The 27,900-nt window shown below is 52.1% G+C and overlaps 1 protein-coding gene across 1 annotated transcript in view; it reads left to right on the top strand.

The window, feature by feature from the left end:
- The first annotated feature begins 204 nt into the window (after nt 1-204).
- Nucleotides 205-27,900, top strand: part of HMCN2 (hemicentin 2) — a 181,402-nt gene continuing 153,706 nt past the window's right edge. Inside the window, exons 1-4 of the mRNA XM_075324357.1 lie at nt 205-433; nt 16,307-16,377; nt 16,460-16,618; nt 16,808-16,930. Of these exons, the coding sequence (XP_075180472.1) occupies nt 205-433; nt 16,307-16,377; nt 16,460-16,618; nt 16,808-16,930 (582 nt within the window). The remainder of the gene's footprint in view (nt 434-16,306; nt 16,378-16,459; nt 16,619-16,807; nt 16,931-27,900) is intronic.

Genomic DNA, 27,900 nt, shown 5'->3' with positions numbered 1-27,900 from the left:
ACCCCCTCTCAGGTATCCGGAGACTTGTGGGCCAGCTCTGTGCAGGAGGCAGGGAGGGGTCTCTTTGTTTGCTGTAAGGGGCTGAGCTTCTCTTTCCAAAACTTTGTAAGAAGCAGCAGTGGGGGCAGGTTCTGCTGTAACGCCGAGCGGGGTGCACAGCCCGGCCATATACCAGGACCCTGCGATCTGCCCACATCTGGGGCAATGGCAGCTCTGCACCTCTTACTGATCACCTTTGCCTTGGGCCAGGTGAGCGGAGAGGACCCCCAGGACAATGCTGCCCCCTCTTTAGCTTTCGTCTTCGATGTGACCGGCTCCATGTACGATGACCTGAGACAAGTGATCGAAGGAGCCAACCGGATCCTGGAGCGCACTCTGACCCGCAGGACCAAAGCCATCAGCACCTACGTGCTGGTCCCATTCCACGACCCAGGTAAGTCCTGACATCCTATGGGCCTGCTGGGAGCTGTAGTCCAGCCTTCACTTCTTGTATGATGCTTTACAGAGAATGGACATATGTTTTGGGTTTTTTTTTTCAAAAGTGCATCCATCGCCGAGGTCTTTTGGGGGCCCGGCGTCTGTAGTTCCAAGCTTGGTCGCCTTGTCCATTCATGCATGCCCACCTCGCTATATTCCGAGATATTGCTTCCCATTACGGCCAGTAATCATCCGTTATGGATCCTGCAGGAATCTGTTCTGCAAACAAAACTTTGTCCGTTTTCAAAATACAGATTTTTGCCGGATCCGTTTTATTTAACATTGGGGTCTATGGAGAACGGATCCTTTACCTGATCGCTATTTATCTTCCGCTTTTTACTTATTGGATCAGTTTCAAACGGAAAATAAATAGCGATCAGGTAACGGATCCGCTTTCTGTAGACTCCAATGTTACAAAAACAAAACTTGCGATCAGGTAACGTATCCGTCCTCCGTATTCTCCAAAGTTACAAAAACGGATCCTGCAAAAATCAATTATTTTGAAAAGGACTAAAAAAGTAGCGTTTGCAGAACAGATTCCTGCAGGATCCCTTGGAGGTGTTAACGCAGCCTTACCCCAAATAAACCTTGCACCTATGGACTCAGATATGAGCAATGATCCTAAATACCAGTGTCAGAGGTGGAGAGAGCAGACGTCTCAGGACTGGATCGGAGGTGTCTGGGGAGAACATCTGCCAGGTAGGAGGGAGGATTAGGTTTGCGGGGTGTCCTCTATGGATCCTCCACATTTGTGGAGGTCGTTGCATCCACATCATTGTAGATTTCTAGGATTACTACTGAATGGCCGGGTGTAACAAGCCGCTGACACAGGATAAAGCCAATTAAAATACCATGGGAGAGGTTGCGTGCGCCGGGAAATCCACATAAACTTGCGGATCACAATGAAGTACATTCCTCGACGGTGCCAACCCCTGCGCCCGCGCTACACAGCAATGAGGCTGAACGTGCAGGACCCTCACAGCAATGAGGCTGAACGTGCAGGACCCTCACAGCAATGAGGCTGAACGTGCAGGACCCTCACAGCAATGAGGCTGAACGTGCAGGACCCTCACAGCAATGAGGCTGAACGTGCAGGACCCTCACAGCAATGAGGCTGAACGTGCAGGACCCTCACAGCAATGAGGCTGAACGTGCAGGACCCTCACAGCAATGAGGCTGAACGTGCAGGACCCTCACAGCAATGAGGCTGAACGTGCAGGACCCTCACAGCAATGAGGCTGAACGTGCAGGACCCTCACAGCAATGAGGCTGAACGTGCAGGACCCTCACAGCAATGAGGCTGAACGTGCAGGACCCTCACAGCAATGAGGCTGAATGTGCAGGACCCTCGCTGCACGGCTTCTCTCCGTCCGTGGCCGGTGATTCTCCCGCAATGCAGACAATGCTCCTCTTCCTTGGGAGGATGATGAAGAAGATGATTATTTTTGGTCCATGTTATTAGGCTAGGTTCAATTTCCATTGTTTTAAATCCGTCAGGTCCGTCAGCGACGGATCAGTTGTTTTTTTAGATGTGAACTGACGCAAAGGATGTGTTTTTCAAAGGAATCCTGTGAAAAAGCGGATCCGTCGCGTCCGTTAGGCTAGGTTCACATTTCCGTTAAAATGTATCAGTCACAATCTGCGGCTATGGTAAACAACGGCATCCATTTAGCGGATTCCGTTGTGTCCCATGGACTTGTATTAGTGGCGGATTGCGACTGATGACCCTGCGTTGCATCCGCTGCGTCGCGGTCAGTCGTTTTTTGACTGACCGCCGGGCGGGAGCAACGCAGAATGTAACGTTATTCTGGCCGTCAAAATTAACGCGCCGCACAGGAATCTGTCGCCATCCGTCAAGCTTGTAATGGATGTCTATGGTGCTGGATTCCGTCGTAATCCGTCTTACAACGGAATCCAGTGCTGGATTCAGTCATGCTCTACTGAGCATGCCCAGCAGGTCTGGCACACCCACTGGGCTGTCCCAAACACAAACGGATCATGACGGATCCGTCAAAAAACGGACGGATCAGTTTTTTCACAAGATTCCTGTGAAAGGAATCCTGTGAAAAACACATCCATTGTTCAGTTGACATCTATAAAAACAACTGATCCGTTGCTGACGGATTTAAAACAACGGAAACGTGAACCTAGCCTTACATCCGCTGTGCGTCCATTTTTTGACGGATCAGTCATGATCCGTTTGTGTTTGGGACAGCCCAGTGGGTGCGCCAAACATGCTGGGCATGCTCAGTAGAGCATGACGGAATCCAGCGATGGATTCCGTCGTAAGACGGATTACGACAGACTCCAGCACCATAGACAAACATTACAGGCGTGACGGATTCCTGCGCGGTGCGTTAATTTTGACGGCCCGAAAAACGTTACATTCTGCGTTGTTTCCGCCTGGCGGTCAGTCCAAAATCAACTGACCGCGGCGCAGCGGATGCAACGCAAGGTCATCAGTCGCAATCCGCCACTAATACAAGTCTATGGGACACAACGGAATCCGCTAAACGGATTCCGTTGTTTACCAGAGCCGCGGATTGTGACTGATACAATTTAACGGAAATGTGAACCTAGCCCAAATGTGATGAACGTTTTTCCACCTGGACCAACAAACTTTGTTTACAAAAATTAGCACCACGCTCTATTTTCCTGACCCATGCATTGCCAAAAAACGGGAGAACTGCAGACCGTCCGTATGTGCCCGTTCTTATCGGATCCATGTCACAGATTTCATAGAAATTAATGTTAATGGATGATGATGATGCGCTGGTGTGACCTTTCCCCAATGTTAGGACGGTCGCTGAATTCTGCAGCCGTGGACGGTCCACGTGGGGTCCGTTGTGCACAGGGCCGGAAAGTGTTCGTATGATAACAATACCCGTAGGTCATGGTCACACAATGCAAAAAAATCCGCTGCGGACAAAATCTGGATCTGTAACACGAGGATTTCAGAGCGGATTTGGTTTGGGCATTTCACCCCCCCCCCAAAAAAAAACAAATAGCAACTAGATCTGTTTTCTGTATGGGAATTAGATAATAACGGGGGGTGGTCATGATGTTGTCCGTTGACGCACACAGGACACTGCGGGGGTCCAGAGACGACAGATCCGATGTGAATGGGACAAGAACGGATGCAAAATGTGCAGCCGCCTGTAACGTATCCAAGCCTGTTACAGGCGGGCGACACTGCACATGTGAACGGAGCCTGAACCTCAGAAATCCCGCGGATGTGGCTGGATGGTTAATTATTTTTTTTTTTTATTTAAGATCGGTCCTTCTGTAATTACACAACATCCAGGAGGGGCGCACACACAAATGTGGCACCCAGGCTCCATTCTCACACCCCGGCACCAGGATCACCTCCGCGGGATACAACATGTCCAGATCAAACACGGCTCATGCTCTTCTGTGTTCCCCGGACCCCCGGGGGGGCTTTGCTTCTGTGCAGCCCCTTTATCTCTCAGGATGGAGGATGCTTCTGGGACAATATTTACTCCATTCATCACCCTGATGTGTCCTGATCAATACTGATCCCTTACATCAATACGGCTGGTCCCAAGAGCTCACGCTCCATCATGTAAACTGCAGAATTCCAGGGGTTCAGGACAATCCGGGAATCATAAGGGGACGCACATTACACAGAGGGGGGAGCCTGCGGACACTTACCCCAGGAAGACGTTATTAAAGGGGCGTCCAATCTCACACCTTCACTGGAAAAGAAAAGGCAAAACTCTCTACTACATCCAAATAACAGGAGCGCAACTATACGACTAGTGACTGTTTGCTCACCAGCCTGCTGACTGTTTCCACACACAAGAGGAAATGGAAAACAGACCATAGTGACAGTACAGGGCAAGTAATGTAATGTATACAGTGAGTGCAGCTCTGGAGTGTAATACAGGAGGTAACTCAGGATCAGTAATGTATGTACACAGTGACTGCACCAGCAGAATAGTGAGTGCAGCTCTGGAGTATAATATAGGATCAGTAATGAAATGTACATACACAGTGACTGCACCAGCAGAATAGTGAGCACAGCTTTGGAGTATAATACAGGAGGTAACGCAGGATCAGTAATGTAATGTATGTACACAGTGATTGCACCAGCAGAATAGTGAGTGCAGCTCTGGAGTATGATACAGGAGGTAACTCAGGATCAGTAATGTATGTACAGTGACTGAACCAGGAGAATAGTGAGTGCAGCTCTGGAGTATAATACAGGATGTAACTCAGGATCAGTAATGTATGTATACAGTGACTGCACCAGCAGAATAGTGAGTGCAGCTCTGGAGTATGATACAGGAGGTAACTCAGGATCAGTAATGTAATGTATGTACATAGTGAGTGCACCAGGAGAATAGTGAGTGCAGCTCTGGAGTACAATACAGGATGTAACTCAGGATCAGTAATGTAATGTATGTACACAGTGATTGCACCAGCAGAATAGTGAGTGCAGCTCTGGAGTATGATACAGGAGGTAACTCAGGATCAGTAATGTATGTACAGTGACTGAACCAGGAGAATAGTGAGTGCAGCTCTGGAGTATAATACAGGATGTAACTCAGGATCAGTAATGTATGTATACAGTGACTGCACCAGCAGAATAGTGAGTGCAGCTCTGGAGTATGATACAGGAGGTAACTCAGGATCAGTAATGTAATGTATGTACATAGTGAGTGCACCAGGAGAATAGTGAGTGCAGCTCTGGAGTACAATACAGGATGTAACTCAGGATCAGTAATGTAATGTATGTACACAGTGACTGCACCAGCAGAATAGTGAGTGCAGCTCTGGAGTATGATACAGGAGGTAACTCAGGATCAGTAATGTATGTACAGTGACTGCACCAGGAGAATAGTGAGTGCAGCTCTGGAGTACAATACAGGATGTAACTCAGGATCAGTAATGTATGTACACAGTGACTGCACCAGCAGAATAGTGAGTGCAGCTCTGGAGGATAATATCTATTGTGGTAAAGTGTTATACCTGTAAATGACATTCGCAGTTTGATAATTTAGGAAATAAAAGTAATCTCCTTTGTGTAGAGAGGACAATATACTTACAGTTTGCAGCTTGTGATGAAGGATGATGTATTCAGGGGCCACTCCCGCCCTCACCGCAGGGGGCGCTGTACTGCTGATGATACACGGCCCGGGGTGTGTACAGAGGGTATATACTGTATATAGGAGCCGGTGTGTACAGAGGGTATATACTGTATATAGGAGCCGGTGTGTACAGAGGGTATATACTGTATACAGACGGTGTGTACAGAGGGTATATACTGTATACTAGGCCGCTGTGCTGATCTGCTCCCGCTCCTCAGCGCCCTCTGCTGTCTGTGTACTGACGGCTCCTTGTAGGTGATTTCCTCTCAGATTTTCCCGCCTTACCATAACAAGCTCCGCCCCTCATAACTCACCTGTGTGCTGCCTCCTGATTGGTCATCTGGTCACATGGCATCTTTCTGTGGTAAGTGCTGAAGTTACCATGGCTACCACCTGTGCCAAATCCATCTAGTCAGACCTGGCACTTCCACAGGCAGAAAGGTGGGAGACACTGGTCACCATGGCAATACTGACCACCTGTGACCAATATAGTAACTAGTATACAGAGGGTCTTGTGGGGTGTTCCCTGTATACAGAGGGTCTTGTGGGGTGTTCCCTGTATGCGGAGGGTCCTGTGGGGTGTTCCCTGTATACGGAGGGTCTTGTGGGGGTGTTCCCTGTATACAGAGGGTCTTGTGGGGGTGTTCCCTGTATACGGAGGGTCTTGTGGGGGTGTTCCCTGTATACGGAGGGTCTTGTGGGGTGTTCCCTGTATACGGAGGGTTTTGTGGGGTGTTCCCTGTATACGGAGGGTCTTGTGGGGTGTTCCCTGTATATGGAGGGTCTTGTGGGGTGTTTCCTGTATACGGAGGGTCTTGTAGGGTCTTCCCTGTATATGGAGGGTCTTGTGGGGTGTTCCCTGTATACAGAGGGTCTTGTGGGGTGTTCCCTGTATACAGAGGGTCTTGTGGGGTGTTCCCTGTATACGGAGGGTCTTGTGGGGTGTTCCCTGTATATGGAGGGTCTTGTGGGGTGTTCCCTGTATATGGAGGGTCTTGTGGGGTGTTTCCTGTATACGGAGGGTCTTGTAGGGTCTTCCCTGTATATGGAGGGTCTTGTGGGGTGTTCCCTGTATACGGAGGGTCTTGTGGGGTGTTCCCTGTATATGGAGGGTCTTGTGGGGTGTTTCCTGTATACGGAGGGTCTTCCCTGTATATGGAGGGTCTTGTGGGGTGTTCCCTGTATACGGAGGGTCTTGTGGGGTGTTCCCTGTATACGGAGGGTCTTGTGGGGTGTTCCCTGTATATGGAGGGTCTTGTGGGGTGTTTCCTGTATACGGAGGGTCTTCCCTGTATATGGAGGGTCTTGTGGGGTGTTCCCTGTATACGGAGGGTCTTGTGGGGTGTTCCCTGTATACGGAGAGTCTTGTGGGGTGTTCCCTGTATATGGAGGGTCTTGTGGGGTGTTTCCTGTATACGGAGGGTCTTGTAGGGTCTTCCCTGTATATGGAGGGTCTTGTGGGGTGTTCCCTGTATACGGAGGGTCTCGTGGGGTGTTCCTGGTATACAGCGGGTCTTGTGGGATTCTGCTGGGTGACGGGGGCAGCGTTCTTCTGAGTGACATGGGTGGCGTTCTGCTGGGTACCCCGGCCAGGGTTTTCTGTCTCTACCGTCCGCTTTGTCTCCAGATGGGAATATTGTTATTTTAGTTGTTATTGCTCTTCTTATAATAATAATTTTATTCATTTATTTAGCGCTAATAATTCCAGAGCGCTTTACATACATTGGCAATACTGTCCCCATTGGGGCTCACAATCTAGAGTCCCTACCTTTATGTCTTTTGAGTGTGGGAGGAAACCGGGTAAGGAAACCCACGCAAACACAGGGTGAACATACAAACTCCGTGCAGATGGTGTCCTTGGTGGGATTTGAACCCAGGACCCCAGCGCTGCAAGACTGCAGTGCTAACCACTGAGCCACCGGGTTTCCAGGAGTCTGGAGGGAGGAGGACAGAGGAGTCTGGAGGGAGGAGGACAGAGGAGTCTGGACGGAGTAGGACAGAGGGGTCTGGAGGGAGGAGGACAGAGGGGTCTGGTGGGAGGAGGACAGAGGGGTCTGGTGGGAGGAGGACAGAGGGGTCTGGAGGGAGTAGGACAGAGGGGTCTGGAGGGAGTAGGACAGAGGGGTCTGGAGGGAGTAGGACAGAGGGGTCTGGAGGGAGTAGGACAGAGGGGTCTGGAGGGAGTAGGACAGAGGGGTCTGGAGGGAGTAGGACAGAGGGGTCTGGAGGGAGTAGGACAGAGGAGTCTGGAGGGAGTAGGACAGAGGAGTCTGGAGGAAGGAGGACAGAGGAGTCTGGAGGAAGGAGGACAGAGGAGTCTGGAGGAAGGAGGACAGAGGAGTCTGGAGGAAGGAGGACAGAGGAGTCTGGAGGAAGGAGGACAGAGGAGTCTGGAGGAAGGAGGACAGAGGAGTCTGGAGGAAGGAGGACAGAGGAGTCTGACAGCAGCTTACTCTCCTCTCCTTATTAAAAACTTGCATCCGGTCATGCTAGGTATGGGGTAGTACCAAGCGAATGGCAAAAGGGAAGGGAAAGCCTGTGTCTAGGGAAGGGGGAGATGGTGACCTCTGACCAAGCCTACCGCTGGTCCCGGCTTCTCTCACCACCCTAGATAGGTTCTGCACCTATGCGCCGAGCAGGATACCTGACCCCAGGGCCTACCGCTGGTCCTGGCTCCCCTGACCACCCTAGATAGGTTTCGCACTTATGCGCCGTGCAGGATACCTGACCCTGCAATAGGCCCTAGGTAGGAAATGGATGGGATGAGTGCTAAGTCAACCCCACTAAGCTCTATAGAAGACACAGGGATAACAAACGGGAACGTAAACAATAAAGTTATCTCCAGATCACTCAGGGAGAGGAACTGCAACAACCACAACGTTTCTCCAGATGAAGACTTGTTGAGGTGTAAGAGTGATTACCAGCACCAAGTAATAGGAAGTGAAGGTATATACAGCCACCAAGAGAAGTGCTGATGAGAAGCAGCTGAAAGGCCGAGGAACTCCACAGGGTCCTAAAGGGAAAGGGATAAAAAAATAAGCAAAATTAAAAGGTCAGGTAACAGTTTGCACAGCTTAACGCTGTTACCTTCTATAGATGGACACCACAGGACTATCTGTCATTTGTGACACATGCTCAGCCACTCTAAGGGGCACTTTGCACGCTGCGACATCGCAAGCCGATGCTGCGATGCCGTGCGCGGTAGTCCCCGCCCCCGTCGCAGCAGCAATATCTAGTGATAGCTGCCGTATTGAACATTGTCGCTACGGCAGCTTCACATGCATTCACCTGCCCTGCGACGTCGCTCTGGCCGGCGACCCGCCTCCTTATTAAGGGGGCGGGTCGTGCGGCGTCATAGCGACGTCACATGGCAGGCGTCCAATAGCAGCGAAGGGGCGGAGATGTAAACATCCCGCCCACCTCCTTCATTCTGCATAGCCGGTGGAGGCAGGTAAGGAGATGTTCCTCGCTCCTGCGGCTTCATACACAGCGATGTGTGCTGCCGCAGAAACGAGGAACTACATCGTACCTGTCGCGGCACCGGCATTATGGAAATGTCGGACCCTACACCGATCATACGATAACGACGCTTTTGCGCTCGTTAATCGTATCAAAAAGGATTTGCACGCTACGATATCGCCTGCAACGCCGGATGTGCGTCACTTTCAATTTGACCCCACCGACATCGCACCTGCGATGTCGTAGTGTGCAAAGCCCGCCTAAGTCTGCATGACTAGTGGGCGGACATTCGGGATAGTCGTCTGTCCCGCGGCGGCTGTGTGAGCTGTAGGGACACTTTACAGTCCCTCTGATGAATGATTCTGTTTTCACGGACGCTTCCCTTTAATCTTCCAGTAACACAGAGCCGTGAACACAGCAATTATCCCAGGTTTTGATCTTGTTGTTGTTCCGTGGTCTCTGGTGAAGTGTGCAGGTGTTACTGTCAGCAGAACAGATGTGACAGATCCGAGCCTCACTGCATGTAACCCGCTGATACACTGTAACCCGCTGATACACTGTAACCCGCTGATAACCTGCTGATCCACTGTAACCCGCTGATAACCCGCTGATACCCTGTAACCCGCTGATACACTGTAACCCGCTGATACCCTGTAACCCGCTGATACACTGTAACCCGCTGATAACCTGTAACCCGCTGATACACTGTAACCCGCTGATAACCTGTAACCCGCTGATACACTGTAACCCGCTGATAACCTGCTGATCCACTGTAACCCGCTGATAACCTGCTGATAACCTGCTGATCCACTGTATCCCGCTGATAACCCGCTGATCCACTGTAACCCGCTGATCCACTGTAACCCGCTGATACACTGTAACCCGCTGATACCCTGTAACCCACTGATACACTGTAACCCGCTGATAACCTGCTGATAACCTGCTGATCCACTGTAACCCGCTGATAACCTGCTGATAACCTGCTGATCCACTGTAACCCGCTGATCCACTGTAACCCGCTGATACCCTGTAACCCGCTGATACCCTGTAACCCGCTGATAACCTGCTGATAACCTGCTGATCCACTGTAACCCGCTGATAACCTGCTGATAACCTGCTGATCCACTGTAACCCGCTGATACACTGTAACCCGCTGATACCCTGTAACCCGCTGGTACCCTGTAACCCGCTGATACCCTGTAACCCGCTGATAACCTGCTGATCCACTGTAACCCGCTGATAACCCGCTGATACACTGTAACCCACTGATCCACTGTAACCCGCTGATACACTGTAACCCGCTGATACACTGTAACCCGCTGATCCACTGTAACCCGCTGATAACCTGCTGATCCACTGTAACCCGCTGATAACCTGCTGATAACCTGCTGATCCACTGTAACCCGCTGATAACCCACTGATACACTGTAACCTGCTGATACACTGTAACCCGCTGATAACCCGCTGATCCACTGTAACCCGCTGATCCACTGTAACCCGCTGATAACCTGCTGATAACCTGCTGATCCACTGTAACCCGCTGATACACTGTAACCTGCTGATACACTGTAACCCACTGATAACCCGCTGATACACTGTAACCCGCTGATACACTGTAACCCACTGATAACCCACTGATACACTGTAACCTGCTGATACACTGTAACCTGCTGATACACTGTAACCCGCTGATCCACTGTAATCTGCTGATACTCTGTAACCTGCTCATACACTGTAACCCGCTGATACAATGTAACCCGCTGATACAATGTAACCCGCTGATACAATGTAACCCGCTGATACAATGTAACCCGCTGATACTCTGTAACCCGCTGATACAATGTAACCCGCTGATACAATGTAACCCGCTGATCCTCTGTAACCCGCTGATACACTGTAACCCGCTGATAACCTGCTGATACACTGTAACCCGCTGATAACCTGCTGATACACTGTAACCCGCTGATACTCTGTAACCGCTGATCCACTGTAACCCGCTGATGCACTGTAACCCGCTGATACACTGTAACGAGGTGCAGCCCTGCACTAGAGGGATCAGGATGTACGTCATCGCTGAGGGTGACACTGATGATGGGGTATATATGCCTTTATGGCGTAGATTTCCCTTTAAATAACGCCACATTGTATCCTGCATACAGAAGCACTTATCGGTGACTCATATCTGCATTGACGTGCGCTGCTGAAGCTCCATCAGAATCTGACTTCTGGAAGGCGCCTGCTAAGTGCAGATTATCCTGGTGTCATTGTAACATGTGCACGTCGGTGCGGGTGGCATGGGCTGGCACGGCCGTGTGACCGGATACTGCGGAGCTGGTAATGCAGCCATTTCTCTGTTTATATGGATGACCGATGACGTGTTCAGCATCGGAATAGACAGTGTCACAATCACCGAGCTACACTAATAATAAACCATATAAATGTATAATGGTCAGAGAAAGCGCAGTGCCGACACATTCACCAACCGTGAATACGCCACTGTGCCCATGTGCACTACACACTTTATATACCGGTAGTAGCAATTTCCTCAAATAAAAGGATATAGAGCTTTTTTTTCCCCAAAAAAATCAAGTTATTCCCTATTCATAAGATGGGGAATACATTGCTGATTGCAGGTGGTCTGACCATTAAAATCCCAGAGATCCCAAGATCGAGGCTCTGCAGTTCTGTGCATGTGCAGCCTCCTCCTCATTCATGGTCTATGGGACTGTCAAGTGCATTGCTACACTATACAGTGCCTACAAGTAGTCTTCAACCCCCTGCAGATTTAGCAGGTTTGATAAGATGCAAACTTCAAACAAGAGCAGGATTTATTAACAGATGCATAAATCTTACAAACAAACAAGTTATGTTGCTCAGTTAAATTTTAATAAATTTTCAACATAAAAGTGTGGGTCAATTATTATTCAACCCCTAGGTTTAATATTTTGTGGAATAACCCTTGTTTGCAATTACAGCTAATAATCGTCTTTTATAAGACCTGATCAGGCCGGCACAGATCTCTGGAGGTATCTTGGCCCACTCCTCCATGCAGATCTTCTCCAAGTTATCTAGGTTCTTTGGGTGTCTCATGCGGACTTTAATCTTGAGCTCCTTCCACAAGTTTTCAATTGGGTTAAGGTCAGGAGACTGACTAGGCCACTGCAACACCTTGATTTTTCCCCTCTTGAACCAGGCCTTTTGTTTTCTTGGCTGTGTGCTTTGGGTCGTTGTCTTGTTGGAAGATGAAATGACGACCCATCTTAACATCCTTGATGGAGGAGCGGAGGTTCTTGGCCAAAATCTCCAGGTAGGCCATGCTATCCATCTTCCCATGGATGCGGACCAGATGGCCAGGCCCCTTGGCTGAGAAACAGCCCCACAGCATGATGCTGCCACCACCATGCTTGACTGTAGGGATGGTATTCTTGGGGTCGTATGCAGTGCCATCCAGTCTCCAAACGTCACGTGTGTGGTTGGCACCAAAGATCTCGATCTTGGTCTCATCAGACCAGAGAACCTTGAACCAGTCTGTCTCAGAGTCCTCCAAGTGATCATGAGCAAACTGTAGACGAGCCTTGACATGACGCTTTGAAAGTATAGGTACCTTACAGGCTCGTCTGGAACGGAGACCATTGCGGTGGAGTACGTTACTTATGGTATTGCCTGAAACCAATGTCCCCACTGCCATGAGATCTTCCCGGAGCTCCTTCCTTGTTGTCTTGACTCTTCGGACAAGCCTGGCCTCGGCACGGGTGGAAACTTTCAAAGGCTGTCCAGGCCGTGGAAGGCTAACAGTAGTTCCATAAGCCTTCCACTTCCGGATGATGCTCCCAACAGTGGAGACAGGTAGGCCCAACTCCTTGGAAAGGGTTTTGTACCCCTTGCCAGCCTTGTGACCCTCCACGATCTTGTCTCTGATGGCCTTGGAATGCTCCTTTGTATTTCCCATGTTGACCATGTATGAGTGCTGTTCACAAGTTTGGGGAGGGTCTTAATTAGTCAGAAAAGGCTGGAAAAAGAGATAATTAATCCAAACATGTGAAGCTCATTGTTCTTTGTGCCTGAAATACTTCTTAATACTTTAGGGGAACCAAACAGAATTCTGGTGGTTTGAGGGGTTGAATACTAAATGACCCTCTGAATAAACTTTTCACAATTTAAAAAAAATAAATAAAAAAAGAAATAACATTCTTTTTTGCTGCATTTCACACTTCCAGGCTGATCTACAGTCCAAATGTCACAATGCCAAGTTATTCCGAATGTGTAAACCTGCTAAATCTGCAGGGGGTTGAATACTACTTGTAGGCACTGTATGTCAGTGCCATATACAATAAGTCATGCAGAGGACATGCATGCACAGCTTTGCTCCATTCACAAAGGAGTTGCAGAGTTACGTCCTCAGAATAATACATGCTCAGTCACCTACACCTAATGAGCCGAGTGCTGCAGGACACACACGCTCAGTCACTTCTACCTAATGAGCCGAGTGCTGGAGGACACATACGCTCAGTCACCTTCACCTAATGAGCCGAGTGCTGGAGGACACACATGCTCAGTCACCTACACCTAATGAGCCGAGTGCTGGAGGACACATACGCTCAGTCACCTTCACCTAATGAGCCGAGTGCTGGAGGACACACATGCTCAGTCACCTACACCTAATGAGCCGAGTGCTGCAGGACACATACGCTCAGTCACCTCTACCTAATGAGCCAAGTGCTGGAGGACACTCACGCTCAGTCAGCTCCACCTAATAAGCCGGGTGCTGCAGGACACACACGCTCAGCCACCTCCACTTAATGAGCTGAGTGCTAGAGGACGCACACACTCAGTCATCTCCACCTAATGAGCCGAGTGCTGGAGGTCACACACGCTCAGTCACCTCCACCTAATGAGCAAGTACTGGAAGACACACACACTCAGTCACCTCCACCTAATGAGCTCAGTGCTGGAGGACACTCACGCTCAATCACCTCCACCGAATGAGCCAAGTACTGGAGGACACACACGCTCAGTCACCTCCTTCTAATGAGCCAAGTATTGGAGGACACACACGCTCAGTCACCTCCACCTAATGAGCCAAGTGCTGGAGGACACACGCTCAGTCTCCTCCACCCAATGAGCTGAGTGCTGGAGGACACACACGTCCAGTCACCTCCACCTAATAAGCCGACTGCTTTAGGACATACACGCTCAGTCACCTCCACCTAATAAGCCGAGTGCTGGAGAACACACAGGCTCAGTCACCTCCACCTAATGAGCCAAGTGCTGGAGGACCCACACGCTCAGTCACCTGCCCCTAATGTGCTGAGTTGAGCGATGCAGAACAGTGTGAACTAGCATCTAATAGCCTTTTTGATTCTAGTCCTGTATGGATATTTGGATGAAGGAACCCTGTTTTCAAGCTTTTTGCAGAGGCCGGAGGTGACCCTGAGCGGCGCTGGATCAGATCTTTTGTGCTTTGTGTTCCTTGAATGAAGTCCCGAGGCTCTGGCTTCAAGTAAAGCTGCATATACAGTATATATTGTAAAGTGTCAGGATTTTTACATGAAAAGCGCATACCTAGCATTGTATGTCTGGACTCTTCAAAGAAAATCAGCTGTGCCGGATATTTCCAGGGGAAGCCCTGGGGGGCTAGTGTACATAAAATAAAGCAAGAGTTACAGCAGTGTCCGCGTCCTATGCCACAGCCCCATACTACACCTCCCCACTTCTATATGGCCGCCCTCGGGCCTTCACACCACGGCTCAATGTCACCATATTTCTGTGTTTATGCTGTTATTGTATATGGCGTCACATTTATAAGATTTGTCATTCCGATAAGTTTTATGTCTGCAAAAATTGGGAAGTTTGTATTATTATTATTGGGGTAAAATTGATGATTTGTAGTATTGTTGGGTTAAATGCACTATTATTGTAGTACTGTGCACTATTAGGATAATGTGCACTATTATTGGGGTGATTTGCACTATTATTAGGATAATTAGCATTATTATTGGGATAATGTGCACTATTAATGGGGTGATTTGCACTATTATTAGGATAATTTGCATTATTTTGGTGGTAATGTGCACTATTAATGGGGTGATTTGCACTATTATTGGGGTAGTTTGCACTATTAATGGGGTAATTTGCACTTTTGGGGTAATTTGCACTATTAAGGTAATTTTCACTATTAATAGGATAATTTGCATTATTATTATTGGGGTAATGTGCACTATTATTGGGGTAGTTTGCACTATTATGAGGGTGATTTGCACTATTGCTGAGTAATTTGCACTACCATTGAGGTAATGTGTACTATTGTTAGGGTAGTTTACACTATTATTGGGGTAACTTGCACTATTGTTGGGGTGATTTGCACTATTATTGAGGTAATTTGCACTATTGTTGGGGTAGTTTGCACTATTGTTGGGGTGATTTACACTATTTTGGGGGTAATTTGCACTATTATTGGGGTTATTTGCACTATTAATAAGATAATTTGCATTATTATTGGGATAATGTTCACTATTAATGGGGTGATTTGCACTATTATTGGGGTAGTTTGCACTATTGTTAGGGTAATTTGCACTATATTGGGGTAATTTGCACTATTATTAGGATTATTTTCATTATTATTGGGGTATTGGGCACTATTGTTAGTGCAAATTACTCTATTATTGGGATAGTTTGCACTATTATGAGGTTGATTTGCACTATTGTTGCGTAATTTGCACTATTATTGAGGTAACTTGAACTATTATTGGGGTAATTTGCACTATTTTGGGGTAATTTTCACTATTATTGGGGTTATTTGCACTATTGCTGGGGTAATTTACACTATTATTGGGTTAACTTGCACTATTGTTGGGATGATTTACACTATTGTTGGGGTACTTTGCACTATTATGAGGGTAATTTACTCTATTATTGAGGTAATGTGCACTATTATTGGGGTAACGTGCACTATTGTTAGGGTATCTTGCACTATATTAGGATGATATGAGATACTCTGTGTATCCACTGCACAGAAATGTTGCAGTAATGCACGTGTATTTTACGCTGGCACACTCGGGGGTCCCCTGGAGCGATGGACCCCGTACAGGTGGGCTACGTAACTTTTCCGATGGGCAGTGTGGAGTTCCTCCTCTCTGCGGGGCTATCCAGGGTAGGGGTGGGGGTGCAGCGAGTGCGATCCAGCAGGGGGCTTATACGCACAGCTGTGCGAGTGTGGGGGGCTGTATCGGCCCACAGACTGATTTCTTTGCTCTCTGCAGAGATCGGACCTGTCACCATTACATCAGACCCGGAGACGTTCAAGCTGGAGTTGGAGGAGCTGTATGTCCAGGTAGAGCGATTGTCGGACCCCTGAGCGAGTCGTCTGCAGGTAACGGGTGGAGACAAATCTCAGCAATCCCCCATCTCTGCAGGGCGGAGGGGACTGTCCTGAGATGAGCGTGGGCGCAATCAAAACAGCCGTGGAGGTCTCTCAGCCGGGCTCCTTCATCTACGTCTTCACCGACGCTCGGGCCAAAGATTTCCGGAAGAAGCAGGAGGTCCTACAATTGCTTCAGCTCAAACAGTCTCAGGTGGGTACAAACCATGCAGGTGCCATACAGCCGGCCAGGAGACCACCGACCAGGAAACCACCGGTCAGGAGACCACCGACCAGGAGACCACCGGTCACATCTGTAGTCTGAAATGCCATGGATGACCACTCAGGAGCCTCCATATAAATATTCACGCCCCTGGCTCCATCCCTCTGTGTTGTCTTGCAGGTGGTGTTCGTACTGACCGGAGATTGTGGAGATCGGAGTCACCCCGGATATCGCGTGTACGAGGAGATCGCCGCCACCAGCTCCGGGCAGATTTTCCATTTGGATAAGCAGCAGGTTAACGAGGTGAGTCCAGGATTTTACAGAACCAAGACTATTTCCATTGTGCAGGAAAAGTCCAATTATTTGACACCTGATAGTACAGAAAATGCTGAGTATAGAGGGGTACCGTCCAGGGACATGAGAGTTGTATTAGGGGTCCACGTCGCCTTGGGGCCTCCATAGACTTAAACAATAGTGTGACTCTGTGCCACTGTAGGAGCGCCCTGTCACCAGAGAGCCCCCTCACTAGGAAGCCCCCCGTCACCAGCGACCCCATCATGAGAGACCGCTGTCACCAGGAGCCCCCTGACCAGAGAGCCCCCTCACCAGAGAACCCTCTCACCTGAGAGCACCCTCACTGGAGAGCCGCCTCACCAGAGAGCCCACTCACCAGAGAGCCTCCTCATCAGAGAGCCCCCTCACCAGAGAACCTCTTCACCAAAGAGCCCCCTCACCAGAGAACTGCTTCACCGGAGACGCCCCTCACCAGAGACCCCCATCACCAGAGAGCCCCCTCACCAGAGAACCTCTTCACCAGAGAGCCCACTCACCAGAGAGTCCCCTCACCAGAGAGCCCCCTCACCAGAGTACCTCTTCACCAGAGAGCCCCATCACCAGAGACCCCCCTCAACAGAGACCCCCCTCACCAGAGAGCCCCCTCACCAGAGACCCCCATCACCAGAGAGCCCCCTCACCAGAGACCCCCATCACCAGAGAGCCCCATCACCAAAGAGCCCGCTCACCAGAGAACTGCTTCACCAGAGTCACCCCTCACCAGAGAACCTCTTCACCAGAGAGCCCCCTCACTGGAGAGCCCACCCCCTCACCAGAGAGCCCCCTCACTAGAGAGCTCACCCCCTCACTAGAGAGCCCACCCCCTCACTAGAGAGCCCCCTCACCAGGGAGCCACTTCACCAGAGAAGCCCCTCACCAGGGCGCCCCCCTCACCTGAGAGCCCCCTCACCAGGGCGCCCCCCTCACCTGAGAGCCCCCTCACCAGGAAGCCACCCTCACCAGAGAGCCTCCTCACCAGAGAATTCCCTCACCAGAGAGCCCCCTCATCAGAGAGCCCCCATCACCAGAGAACCGCTTCACCAGAGACCCCCATCACCAGAGAGCTCCCATCACCAGAGAGCCCCCGTCACCGGAGAGCCCCCTCACCAGAGACCCCCGTCAAGAGCACATTGGACACATTCATCCAGTCGGATTCTTCGTGTTTTGCCTCATCACATTCATTTCCTCCACAATCCAAAACCTGACTTGGAGGTTAATTGTCTCCATGAGACGGTGACCGGGTCAGAGGGAAACCTGGGATATTGGATTACCAGCCCCTGTCCTGTATGAAAGCGTTCTCTGTGACACCTTCTGCTGGGACCTAGAGAGATAGAGGGGGCTGTAGATTTGGGGACAGGGGAGTGCGGAGGAAGAACAGAGGAGTGCGGAGGGGAAATACAGGAGTGCGGAGGGGGGATGGAGGAGTTCGAAGGTCAATGGAGGAGTGCGGAGGGGGGGACGGAGGAGTGCGGAGGGGGGACGGAGGAGTGTGGAGGCAGACAGGAGTGGGGATGGAGGATGGCAAAGTGAGGGCGGAGGAGTGCAGAGGGAGACAGGACTGCGGAGTGGGGACGGAGGAGTGCGGAGTGGGGACGGAGGAGTGCGGAGTGGGCACAGAGGAGTGCGGAGTGGGGATGGAGGAGTGCGGAGTGGGGACGGAGGAGTGTGGAGTGGGGACGGAGGAGTGTGGAGTGGGGACGGAGGAGTGTGGAGTGGGGACGGAGGACTGCGGAGTGGGGACGGAGGAGTGCGCAGGGGGGATGGAGGCGTACGCAGGGGTGGATGGAGGAGGGCGCAGGGGGACGGAGGAGTTCGGAGTGGGGACGGAGGAGAGATGGAGGGGTCAGGACAGGAAATGGAGGAGTCTGGAGAGGGGACGGAGGAGTTTGGAGAGGGGACGGAGGAGTCTGAAGAGGGGACGGAGGAGTCTGAAGAGGGGACAGAGGAATCTGAAGAGGGGAGGGAGGAGTGCGGCGGAGGGGGGACGGAGGAGTGCGGCGGAGGGGGGACGGAGGAGTCTTGAGAGGGGACGGAGGAGAGTGCAGAGGAAGGGACAGAGAAGGGCAGAGGGGGGTCGGAGGAGTGTGGAAAGGAGACAAAGGAGTGCAGGGAGGGGACGGAGGAGGATGGATGAGTGCGGAGAAGGAACTGAGGGGGGCAGAGGTGGGGTGGAGGGGGGACGGAGGAGTGCAGAGAAGGGGACGGAGAAGTGTGGAGGAGGAATGGAGGAGTGCGGAGGAGTGGACAGAGAAGTGTGGAGGGGGGTAACAACAAACATAATTTTGCTCACAGGGAAAAAGATGTTATGAGTGCAAATCAGTCGGGGTCCCATGTCACAGACCCCCAGCCATCGTGATAGAGTTCCCCTTTAAAGTCCATCCATGTGCAGGAAGAAGCAATGGTGTGCTGTGAATGGCCTCATTGTAGTTTCGGTAATGTCCCTGTGTCCCCTTGAAGTCACCGGACACACCGGCTATAATACGCCACATCTACTGTGGCCAAATGCTACAAACAGAGGTGCTTTGTGCTCCCAGAAGACCCCCGGCCCCCCCAGCTGCACATCTGTTTGCTTTTTATGACAGAGGAAGCAGAGGCTGAGTGTCTGCAGCCGCTGTTGAGTTTGCCCCATATGGCTATGATTACCGACAGTGCCCTAATCACACGGTCACATCCCTCCGCCACCGCCGCCGCGCTGACCGTGACTTCTGACTTCTTTCTATCCTTATGTATAGAAATGCAGAGCACCTGATCAGTGCACAAGTAATGGCACCTGTGAGTGTTTTTTTTGCCCACTGTCACAAACCACCGGGGGGTCACTCAGAAATCCCCCGCGCTGGCTACCAGTACGTCACAATCGGGGGGTAACAAGTGGGGGGTCACCCCTCCTTTATACCTCCCGACCGACAGAGCACGTGATGCGCTCTCTAGCGCCCCTCTTATAGTCAGGCCAATTATGGAATTGCCCGACAATAAGCAAGGAGGCCGCTATACTACTTATGCCGATTATTGAAGGGTCCCCGGTGAGAGTAAGGTATATATTCCCCCGACCTCCGCGGGCGGAATATATAATATCTTCCCGAATCTCACTGGCCTCCCCACAATAATCCTTGGCACAACTCGCTGCCACCAACCGCTTCACGGTAACTATTAGCCGAACACACAGACGTGGGATTCAAGATCGAGATAACAGAACAGCCCAAGATTAATTATATAATTTAATCGCCTAAAGCACACTAGAAACTACAATATATACAATAGGGAATCTACAGAATATACAGTTATGTCAGAGTACAGTTACAGATAAAGCATGGGTTACAAACAGGTATACAATTACATCAGTTACCTTGTGTGTCTGGCCACAGGGGGGCGCTGTAGACCAGGTTTCCAGGAACTCTCTCACAGGTCTGTCCCAACCAGGCCCCCGAGCAGAAGAACGCTGGAAAATGGCCGAAGTAGGGTTATCAACCTGGGCAGATCCAGGTCCCCTCCTACCTTAGTGACCTCACAGGGAAGCACTGCCACTCCCCCTGCATGGATCAGAATTATCCAGCAAAGGGGATTTTGGCTATAACTTTGCCTGGGAGCGTCGTAGGCAGACGCCAATGCTCTCATTGTGACAGTTATGAATTTAGCTACAGAACGAGGGGACTCATGACCTGTCTGCCAGTTCCCCATTGGCTGATATCACGCCTGGGGCATTTCCCAATGTCCTGTTCCCATAAAAAGGGGGTGCCGGCATCGTCCACATGCGGAGACACCATTTTTATGGTTGCCATATTTATCGGAAATATGGCTTGCGAGATATGAACCATTTTTTACTGGAGTCGTTCTGTCTGGCTATTTCCATAGCCTTGCTAACTAGCTAGCAGCTCCTACTACAGGGTGACGGCAGGGAGTCATCCTATATCCATTGTCCTAAAGCCACCTAATTTCCATATCACAGGACATGGCCATGGATTTGTTGCTAAACCAGTTGTGTGAAGGGAAGGGGGTAGTGACACCAGGAGAGGGCTTCCTGACATGACTTGAATGTCATGATTTATCGTCATATCTCCGGATTTACCTCACACCTCCCCCCTTTTGAGGGCGCTAGGGGGCAGCACACTCCGGTGTTCCCCCGTGCGCCCGTCCGCGACCTCTCCTTGTCGGGACAGCCCGTCTGCGTTACCGTGGTCACGGCCCCTTTTGTGGCGAATGGTGAAGTTGTATTGCTGGAGCGCAAGGCTCCATCGCAACAATCGCCCATTCGTCCCAGAGACGGTGTGCAACCAGCTGAGGGGATTGTGGTCCGTCTCCACGATGAAGTGGCGCCCGTATAGATAGGGTTGCAGACGCTGCAGGGCCCACACTATGGCCAGGCACTCCTTCTCCATTGTAGAATAGGCCACTTCCCTTGGTAACAGCTTCCTGCTCAGGTACAAGACTGGGTGCTCTTGGCTCGCAGAGTCCACCTGGCTGAGCACCGCACCGAGGCCGAAGTCACTGGCGTCGGTCTGTACTACAAACGGCCGCGTGAAGTCGGCTGCCTGTAGCACGGGCGGGCTGGACAGGGCGTCCTTTAGGGCCCGGAAGGCTGTCTCGCAGTCCACTGTCCAATCGACTGCAGAGGGCAGCTTCTTCTTGGTGAGGTCCGTCAAGGGCTTTGCCAGGCTACTATAGCATGGAACAAACCTCCTATAGTACCCAGCGGTCCCCAAGAAGGACATCACCTGCTTCTTGGTCCTGGGGGTGGGCCAGGATGCGATGGCCTCCACTTTCTCAGGCTCGGGCTTCAGCGTTCCCCCACCTACCCGGTGACCGAGGTACTGGACCTCGCTCATGGCCAGCTGACACTTTCCCGGCTTGATGGTCAAACCTGCCCGGTGGATCCGCCTGAGCACCTGTGCTAGATGCTCTAGGTGGTCCTCCCAGGTGGGACTGAAGACGGCAATGTCATCCAGGTACGCGGCCGCGTACCCTTCAAGTCCCTTGAGCAGGGTGTTGACCATCCGCTGGAAAGTGGCAGGGGCATTCCTCATCCCGAATGGCATCACCGTGGACTCGTACAGTCCAAATGGGGTAATAAAGGCAGAGCGTTCCCTGGCCTTGGGAGTCAGGGGGATCTGCCAATATCCCCGGCTCAGATCCATGATGGTCAGGTACTGAGCCCCGGCCAACTGATCGAGCAGGTCATCGATGCGTGGCATTGGGTACGCATCGGCGACCGTGACAGCATTGAGCCCCCTGTAGTCCACGCAGAACCGAGTGGTTCGGTCCTTCTTAGGGACGAGGACTACAGGCGAGGCCCAAGCGCTGTTGGATGCCTGGATCACCCCCAGCTCCAGCATCTCGTCAATCTCCTGGCGCATGTGTTGCTGCACCTCCAGGGAGACCCGATATGCTGAACGCCGGATCGGGGGATGATCCCCAGTGTCCACGTGATGGACAGCCAAGTCAGTCCTTCCGGGCTGGTTGGTAAACAACCCCCGGAAGGGGTGTAGGGTGGCCCACAGCTGGGACCGTTGGTCCTCCAAGAGCTGGTGGCCAACCTCCACATCCTCAATGGATCCGCCTGCCCTAACCTGGGCTAGCATATCCAAGAGGGTTTCCGCTTCTCCCTCCTCGGGCAGGTTGCACACGGGGAGCGCACATGCCTCCCGCTCATGATGTGCCTTCATCATGTTCACATGGAAGGGCTTCCGCCTTCCACGGGCAGGGTCCAGGGTGACCAGGTACGTCACAGGGTTGAGCTGCTGGTACACGAGGTATGGGCCTTCCCAGGCTGCCTGAAGCTTGTCCTGTGGTACGGGGACCAGTACCCACACCTCTTGACCCACTTGGTAGGTCCTCTCACAAGCGTTCTGGTCGTACCAACGCTTCTGATCGGCCTGGGCTTGAGCCATATTGTCGTGTACCAGTTGCGTCAAGGCCTGCATTTTGTCCCGGAAGCGCATGACATACTCGATAACCGACACTCCAGGGGTGGCCAAATCCCCTTCCCAAGCCTCTTTCACCAGAGCCAGGGGGCCCCGCACACGTCGCCCGTACAGGAGCTCAAACGGTGAGAATCCTGTTGAGGCCTGTGGAACCTCCCGGTAAGCAAATAACAGGTGTGGGAGATACCGCTCCCAGTCACGCCCATGGGAGTCGACCAACATCTTAAGCATCTGCTTTAAGGTGCCATTGAACCGCTCGCACAGGCCATTAGTCTGTGGATGGTACGGGCTGGCCACCAGATGTCGCACCTGGACTTGCTTACAGAGGGTCTCCATCAGCTGGGACATGAATTGGGTCCCCCGGTCGGTGAGCATTTCCTGGGGAAAACCCACTCGGGAGAAAATCTCCAGCAATGCGGTGGCCACCTTGTCAGCCCGAATGGACGACAAGGCCACTGCTTCTGGGTACCGGGTGGCATAGTCCACTACCGTCAGTATGAAGCGTTTCCCGGAGCTGCTGGGGATGGCCAGCGGGCCGACCAGATCCACAGCCACCCTCCTGAAAGGCTCATCGATGATGGGCAGAGATACCAGTGGGGCTTTGGGGCGTGGCCCCGCCTTCCCCACTCTCTGACAGGTTTCACACGAACGGCAGTAGGCAGCCACATCGGCCCCCATTTTTGGCCAGTAGAAATGCTGGTTTAACCTGGCCTTGGTCTTAGCGATCCCTAGGTGTCCGGCCATCGGAATCTCATGTGCGATCCGCAACAACTCCGTCCGGAACGGATAGGGTACCACCAACTGTCGGTCCCTGGGCCACGCCTCCGGTGAACCCTGCTGGACCGTGGCCCGGTACAGCCGTCCTTGGTCCCAGACCACTCGCTCCGGGTCCGAGTCCGAGGGAGGCTGTGCCGCCTGCTCCTTAAGAGCTTTCAGGCTGTCGTCAGCTTCTAACGCTGCCTGAAACCCCTGACTAGATGTGGCCAGAATCGACGAGACTGTCACATCTTCAGTCAGTACCCCGGGACCTGTGTCCTGGCCTCCACCTGACTCGGCTGCCACTTGGTCAGAAGGGGAAGAGCTATCGGACCTCCGGGGGGCCCCTTGGCTTCCAGCACTCCCACTGCGGGTGACAGCGGCCACAGCCGCTGCGACCGTGGGTCGTGCCTGCTCCTCCTCCGTTCCTGACCAAGTCGCCGGTTCAGGCAGACCTACCTGGCTTCCTGACACCCCGGTTGTGGGGGAACCCTGCACCGAGATCTTACCTGGGAGCACTTCCGCTCCTGGACCGGCCCCAATCTCACCTGCCTGTTCCCCCTCTGCAGCAACAGAACCCCGCTGTGAAATCTCTGGGGACCCCACATTTGCTGTGGTAGCCCCCACCCCACACACTGGTCCTCCCCCTGCAGCACCCTGCTCTCTGCTTATCCCTGCAGAGGGCAGCAGATCCCAGCTCACAGGCTGGTTACTTGTAGAGGCATTGTCACACCTTTCTCTGACCCCCTCCCCTGTCACAGCTGCAGCTGTGTGCGTGTCTATGGTGTCTATGCAAGCAGAAATATCAGAGTTCACTCCCTCCTCCCTTACATCATTCATAGATAACACATTAACATTGTTAGGAGTCATGTCAGTACGGGCTGAAGGTTCAGCCCTTGGTTGGGGCCCAAACTGGGAGGTTATCTGCCCCAAATCTGTCCCAAGTAGCACGTTTGCAGGGATCCGATCAGTTACCCCCACCTCCCTCACCCCTCGCCCTGCGCCCCAGTCCACATAAATGTCAGCAACAGGCAGCGCCGGATCAGTGCCTCCAATCCCGGAGACAGCGAGGGTTTTTCCAGGGATCAAGTCTTGGGGGGACACCATCTCAGGCCGCACCAGAGTCACCTCCGAGGCGCTGTCTCGCAGTCCTATGGTCACAGACCGGCCGACGGTGACAGGTTGGAAGCTGTCCAGGGACCTACCACCACCCCCACCCACACAATACACCTTGGGCGGCCCTTGGGACGGGGACGGAGCCGGGGCCTTGGGACGCTGAGGGCACATGGCCTTGAAGTGTCCAGGTAGGTTGCACTGGTGGCACCGTCTTGGTTCTGCCACGGGCCTGGAGAGGGGAGTTGAGGGGGACACCCCCTGCAGTCTAGGGGCAGGTGGGGCAGTCGCAGAATTCATCTTACCCCCTCTCCAGGTGCTGCTGGTGGCCGCTCTCCTGGCCTCAGGGGCCCGGTTGTTGGTGTAGTCATCGGCAAGGGCAGCTGTAGCCGTGGACCCCTTTGGCTTCTGGTCTCGGATGAACTGGCGGAGATCCTCAGGGCAGTTCCACAAGAGTTGCTCCGTGATGAACAAGTCCAGGATCTCCGGTCCGGTGGAAAGCTGCAGGCCTTGGGTCCAGTGGTCGGCAGCTCGGGCAAGTGCCCGCCTGTGGTCAGCCCAGGAGTCCTTTGGTCCCTTCTGTAGGCTCCGGAACTTCTTGCGGTAGGACTCTGGAGTGAGGTTGTACTGTTGGATCAGGGCCCGCTTGATGGTGTCGTAGCCCTGATCTGCCTCAGCAGGCAAGTCCCCAAGGATATCCAGGGCCTTACCCCTTAAACGGGGGGTCAGGTATTTGGCCCACTGGTCCTTGTTCAGATGGTGCTGCAAGCAAGTCCGTTCAAAAGCAGTCAAGAAAGAGTCTAAGTCTCCATCCTTCTCCAGCACTGGGAAGTCCTCAACACGGACCTTTGGAAGTTTGGTGTCTTGAAGGTCACGTGCGGCTGATGAGGGCCGGAGCTGAGCTAGCTGCAGCTGGTAGTCACGCTCTGCCTGGCGCTCTTCACGCGCTGCCTGCCGCTCCGCAGCCTCAGCCTCACGCGCTGCTTGCCGCTCTGCCTGCCGCTCCGCAGCCTCAGCCTCACACGCTGCCCTGCGCTCTGCCCGGAGTGCCTGGTAGCCCTCCCGGTCTCCAGCCTGGAGTAGGGCCATAGCCATTTGAAGAAGGCTATCCGAGCCTCCCAGGCTCTGTGGAATGGCACGTGGTGATCTGCGGCCCGCTGCGGAGCCTGGTGCTTCACTGTCCATTGCAGAGCGGAGGGCTGGCATCTGGCTCGTTGAGGAACCTTGGGCGAGCTCCTCCTCATCTTGTCCATAATTGCCAGCTTGTGCGCTGTCCTCTGCAGAACGGTTTTCAGGCGTCGAGCTCCTGGAGGACTCGTGGGCAACCTCCTCATCGTCTCTGGCCTGAGCATCGGCCATTCCTTTGGCTTTGCTCCTGGTGCTATCAGCCATTGTTGCAGACTTTGGTCACTGACACAGAACTGACACCTGATGCCTCCACACACCTTACAGTATCTGCACTCTGACACTCTAGTGTTGAGCTGGTCTGAAGACCCCAGCAGCCACAGCTGCTGCAGGCAGTCTTTAGTGTCTGGGAGTATGGGTCTCACACTCACACACACTATTATCTCGATCCCACCGCTTGCCACCAATATGTCACAAACCACCGGGGGGTCACTCAGAAATCCCCCGCGCTGGCTACCAGTACGTCACAATCGGGGGGTAACAAGTGGGGGGTCACCCCTCCTTTATACCTCCCGACCGACAGAGCACGTGATGCGCTCTCTAGCGCCCCTCTTATAGTCAGGCCAATTATGGAATTGCCCGACAATAAGCAAGGAGGCCGCTATACTACTTATGCCGATTATTGAAGGGTCCCCGGTGAGAGTAAGGTATATATTCCCCCGACCTCCGCGGGCGGAATATATAATATCTTCCCGAATCTCACTGGCCTCCCCACAATAATCCTTGGCACAATTCGCTGCCACCAACCGCTTCACGGTAACTATTAGCCGAACACACAGACGTGGGATTCAAGATCGAGATAACAGAACAGCCCAAGATTAATTATATAATTTAATCGCCTAAAGCACACTAGAAACTACAATATATACAATAGGGAATCTACAGAATATACAGTTATGTCAGAGTACAGTTACAGATAAAGCATGGGTTACAAACAGGTATACAATTACATCAGTTACCTTGTGTGTCTGGCCACAGGGGGGCGCTGTAGACCAGGTTTCCAGGAACTCTCTCACAGGTCTGTCCCAACCAGGCCCCCGAGCAGAAGAACGCTGGAAAATGGCCGAAGTAGGGTTATCAACCTGGGCAGATCCAGGTCCCCTCCTACCTTAGTGACCTCACAGGGAAGCACTGCCACTCCCCCTGCATGGATCAGAATTATCCAGCAAAGGGGATTTTGGCTATAACTTTGCCTGGGAGCGTCGTAGGCAGACGCCAATGCTCTCATTGTGACAGTTATGAATTTAGCTACAGAACGAGGGGACTCATGACCTGTCTGCCAGTTCCCCATTGGCTGATATCACGCCTGGGGCATTTCCCAATGTCCTGTTCCCATAAAAAGGGGGTGCCGGCATCGTCCACATGCGGAGACACCATTTTTATGGTTGCCATATTTATCGGAAATATGGCTTGCGAGATATGAACCATTTTTTACTGGAGTCGTTCTGTCTGGCTATTTCCATAGCCTTGCTAACTAGCTAGCAGCTCCTACTACAGGGTGACGGCAGGGAGTCATCCTATATCCATTGTCCTAAAGCCACCTAATTTCCATATCACAGGACATGGCCATGGATTTGTTGCTAAACCAGTTGTGTGAAGGGAAGGGGGTAGTGACACCAGGAGAGGGCTTCCTGACATGACTTGAATGTCATGATTTATCGTCATATCTCCGGATTTACCTCACACCCACGATCAGTTGTTTAGTAGTATTTGTTATATAGTAGTGAGATGGATGACGCTGGATCATTCTCCTATTTATATGATGCGGAGACCATTCATTTACCTGTAACTGCACAACCAGAAGATCCAAGAAGAAGCCTGCCGAGGTGGGAGGTCATCTACAGTATTATCAGGGCTGTGGTCTCTGATGACGGCTGTGGTCTCTGATGATGGCTGTGGTCTCTGATGATGGCTGTGATCTCTGATGACGGCTGTGGTCTCTGATGACGGCTGTGTCCTGTAGCTCTGATC

Source organism: Anomaloglossus baeobatrachus, chromosome 9 (genome assembly GCF_048569485.1).
Source record: "Anomaloglossus baeobatrachus isolate aAnoBae1 chromosome 9, aAnoBae1.hap1, whole genome shotgun sequence".
NCBI lineage: Eukaryota > Metazoa > Chordata > Amphibia > Anura > Aromobatidae > Anomaloglossus > Anomaloglossus baeobatrachus.
The sequence above is the reverse complement of the archived record's forward strand: the minus strand, read 5'-3'. Positions and strand labels throughout refer to the sequence as shown.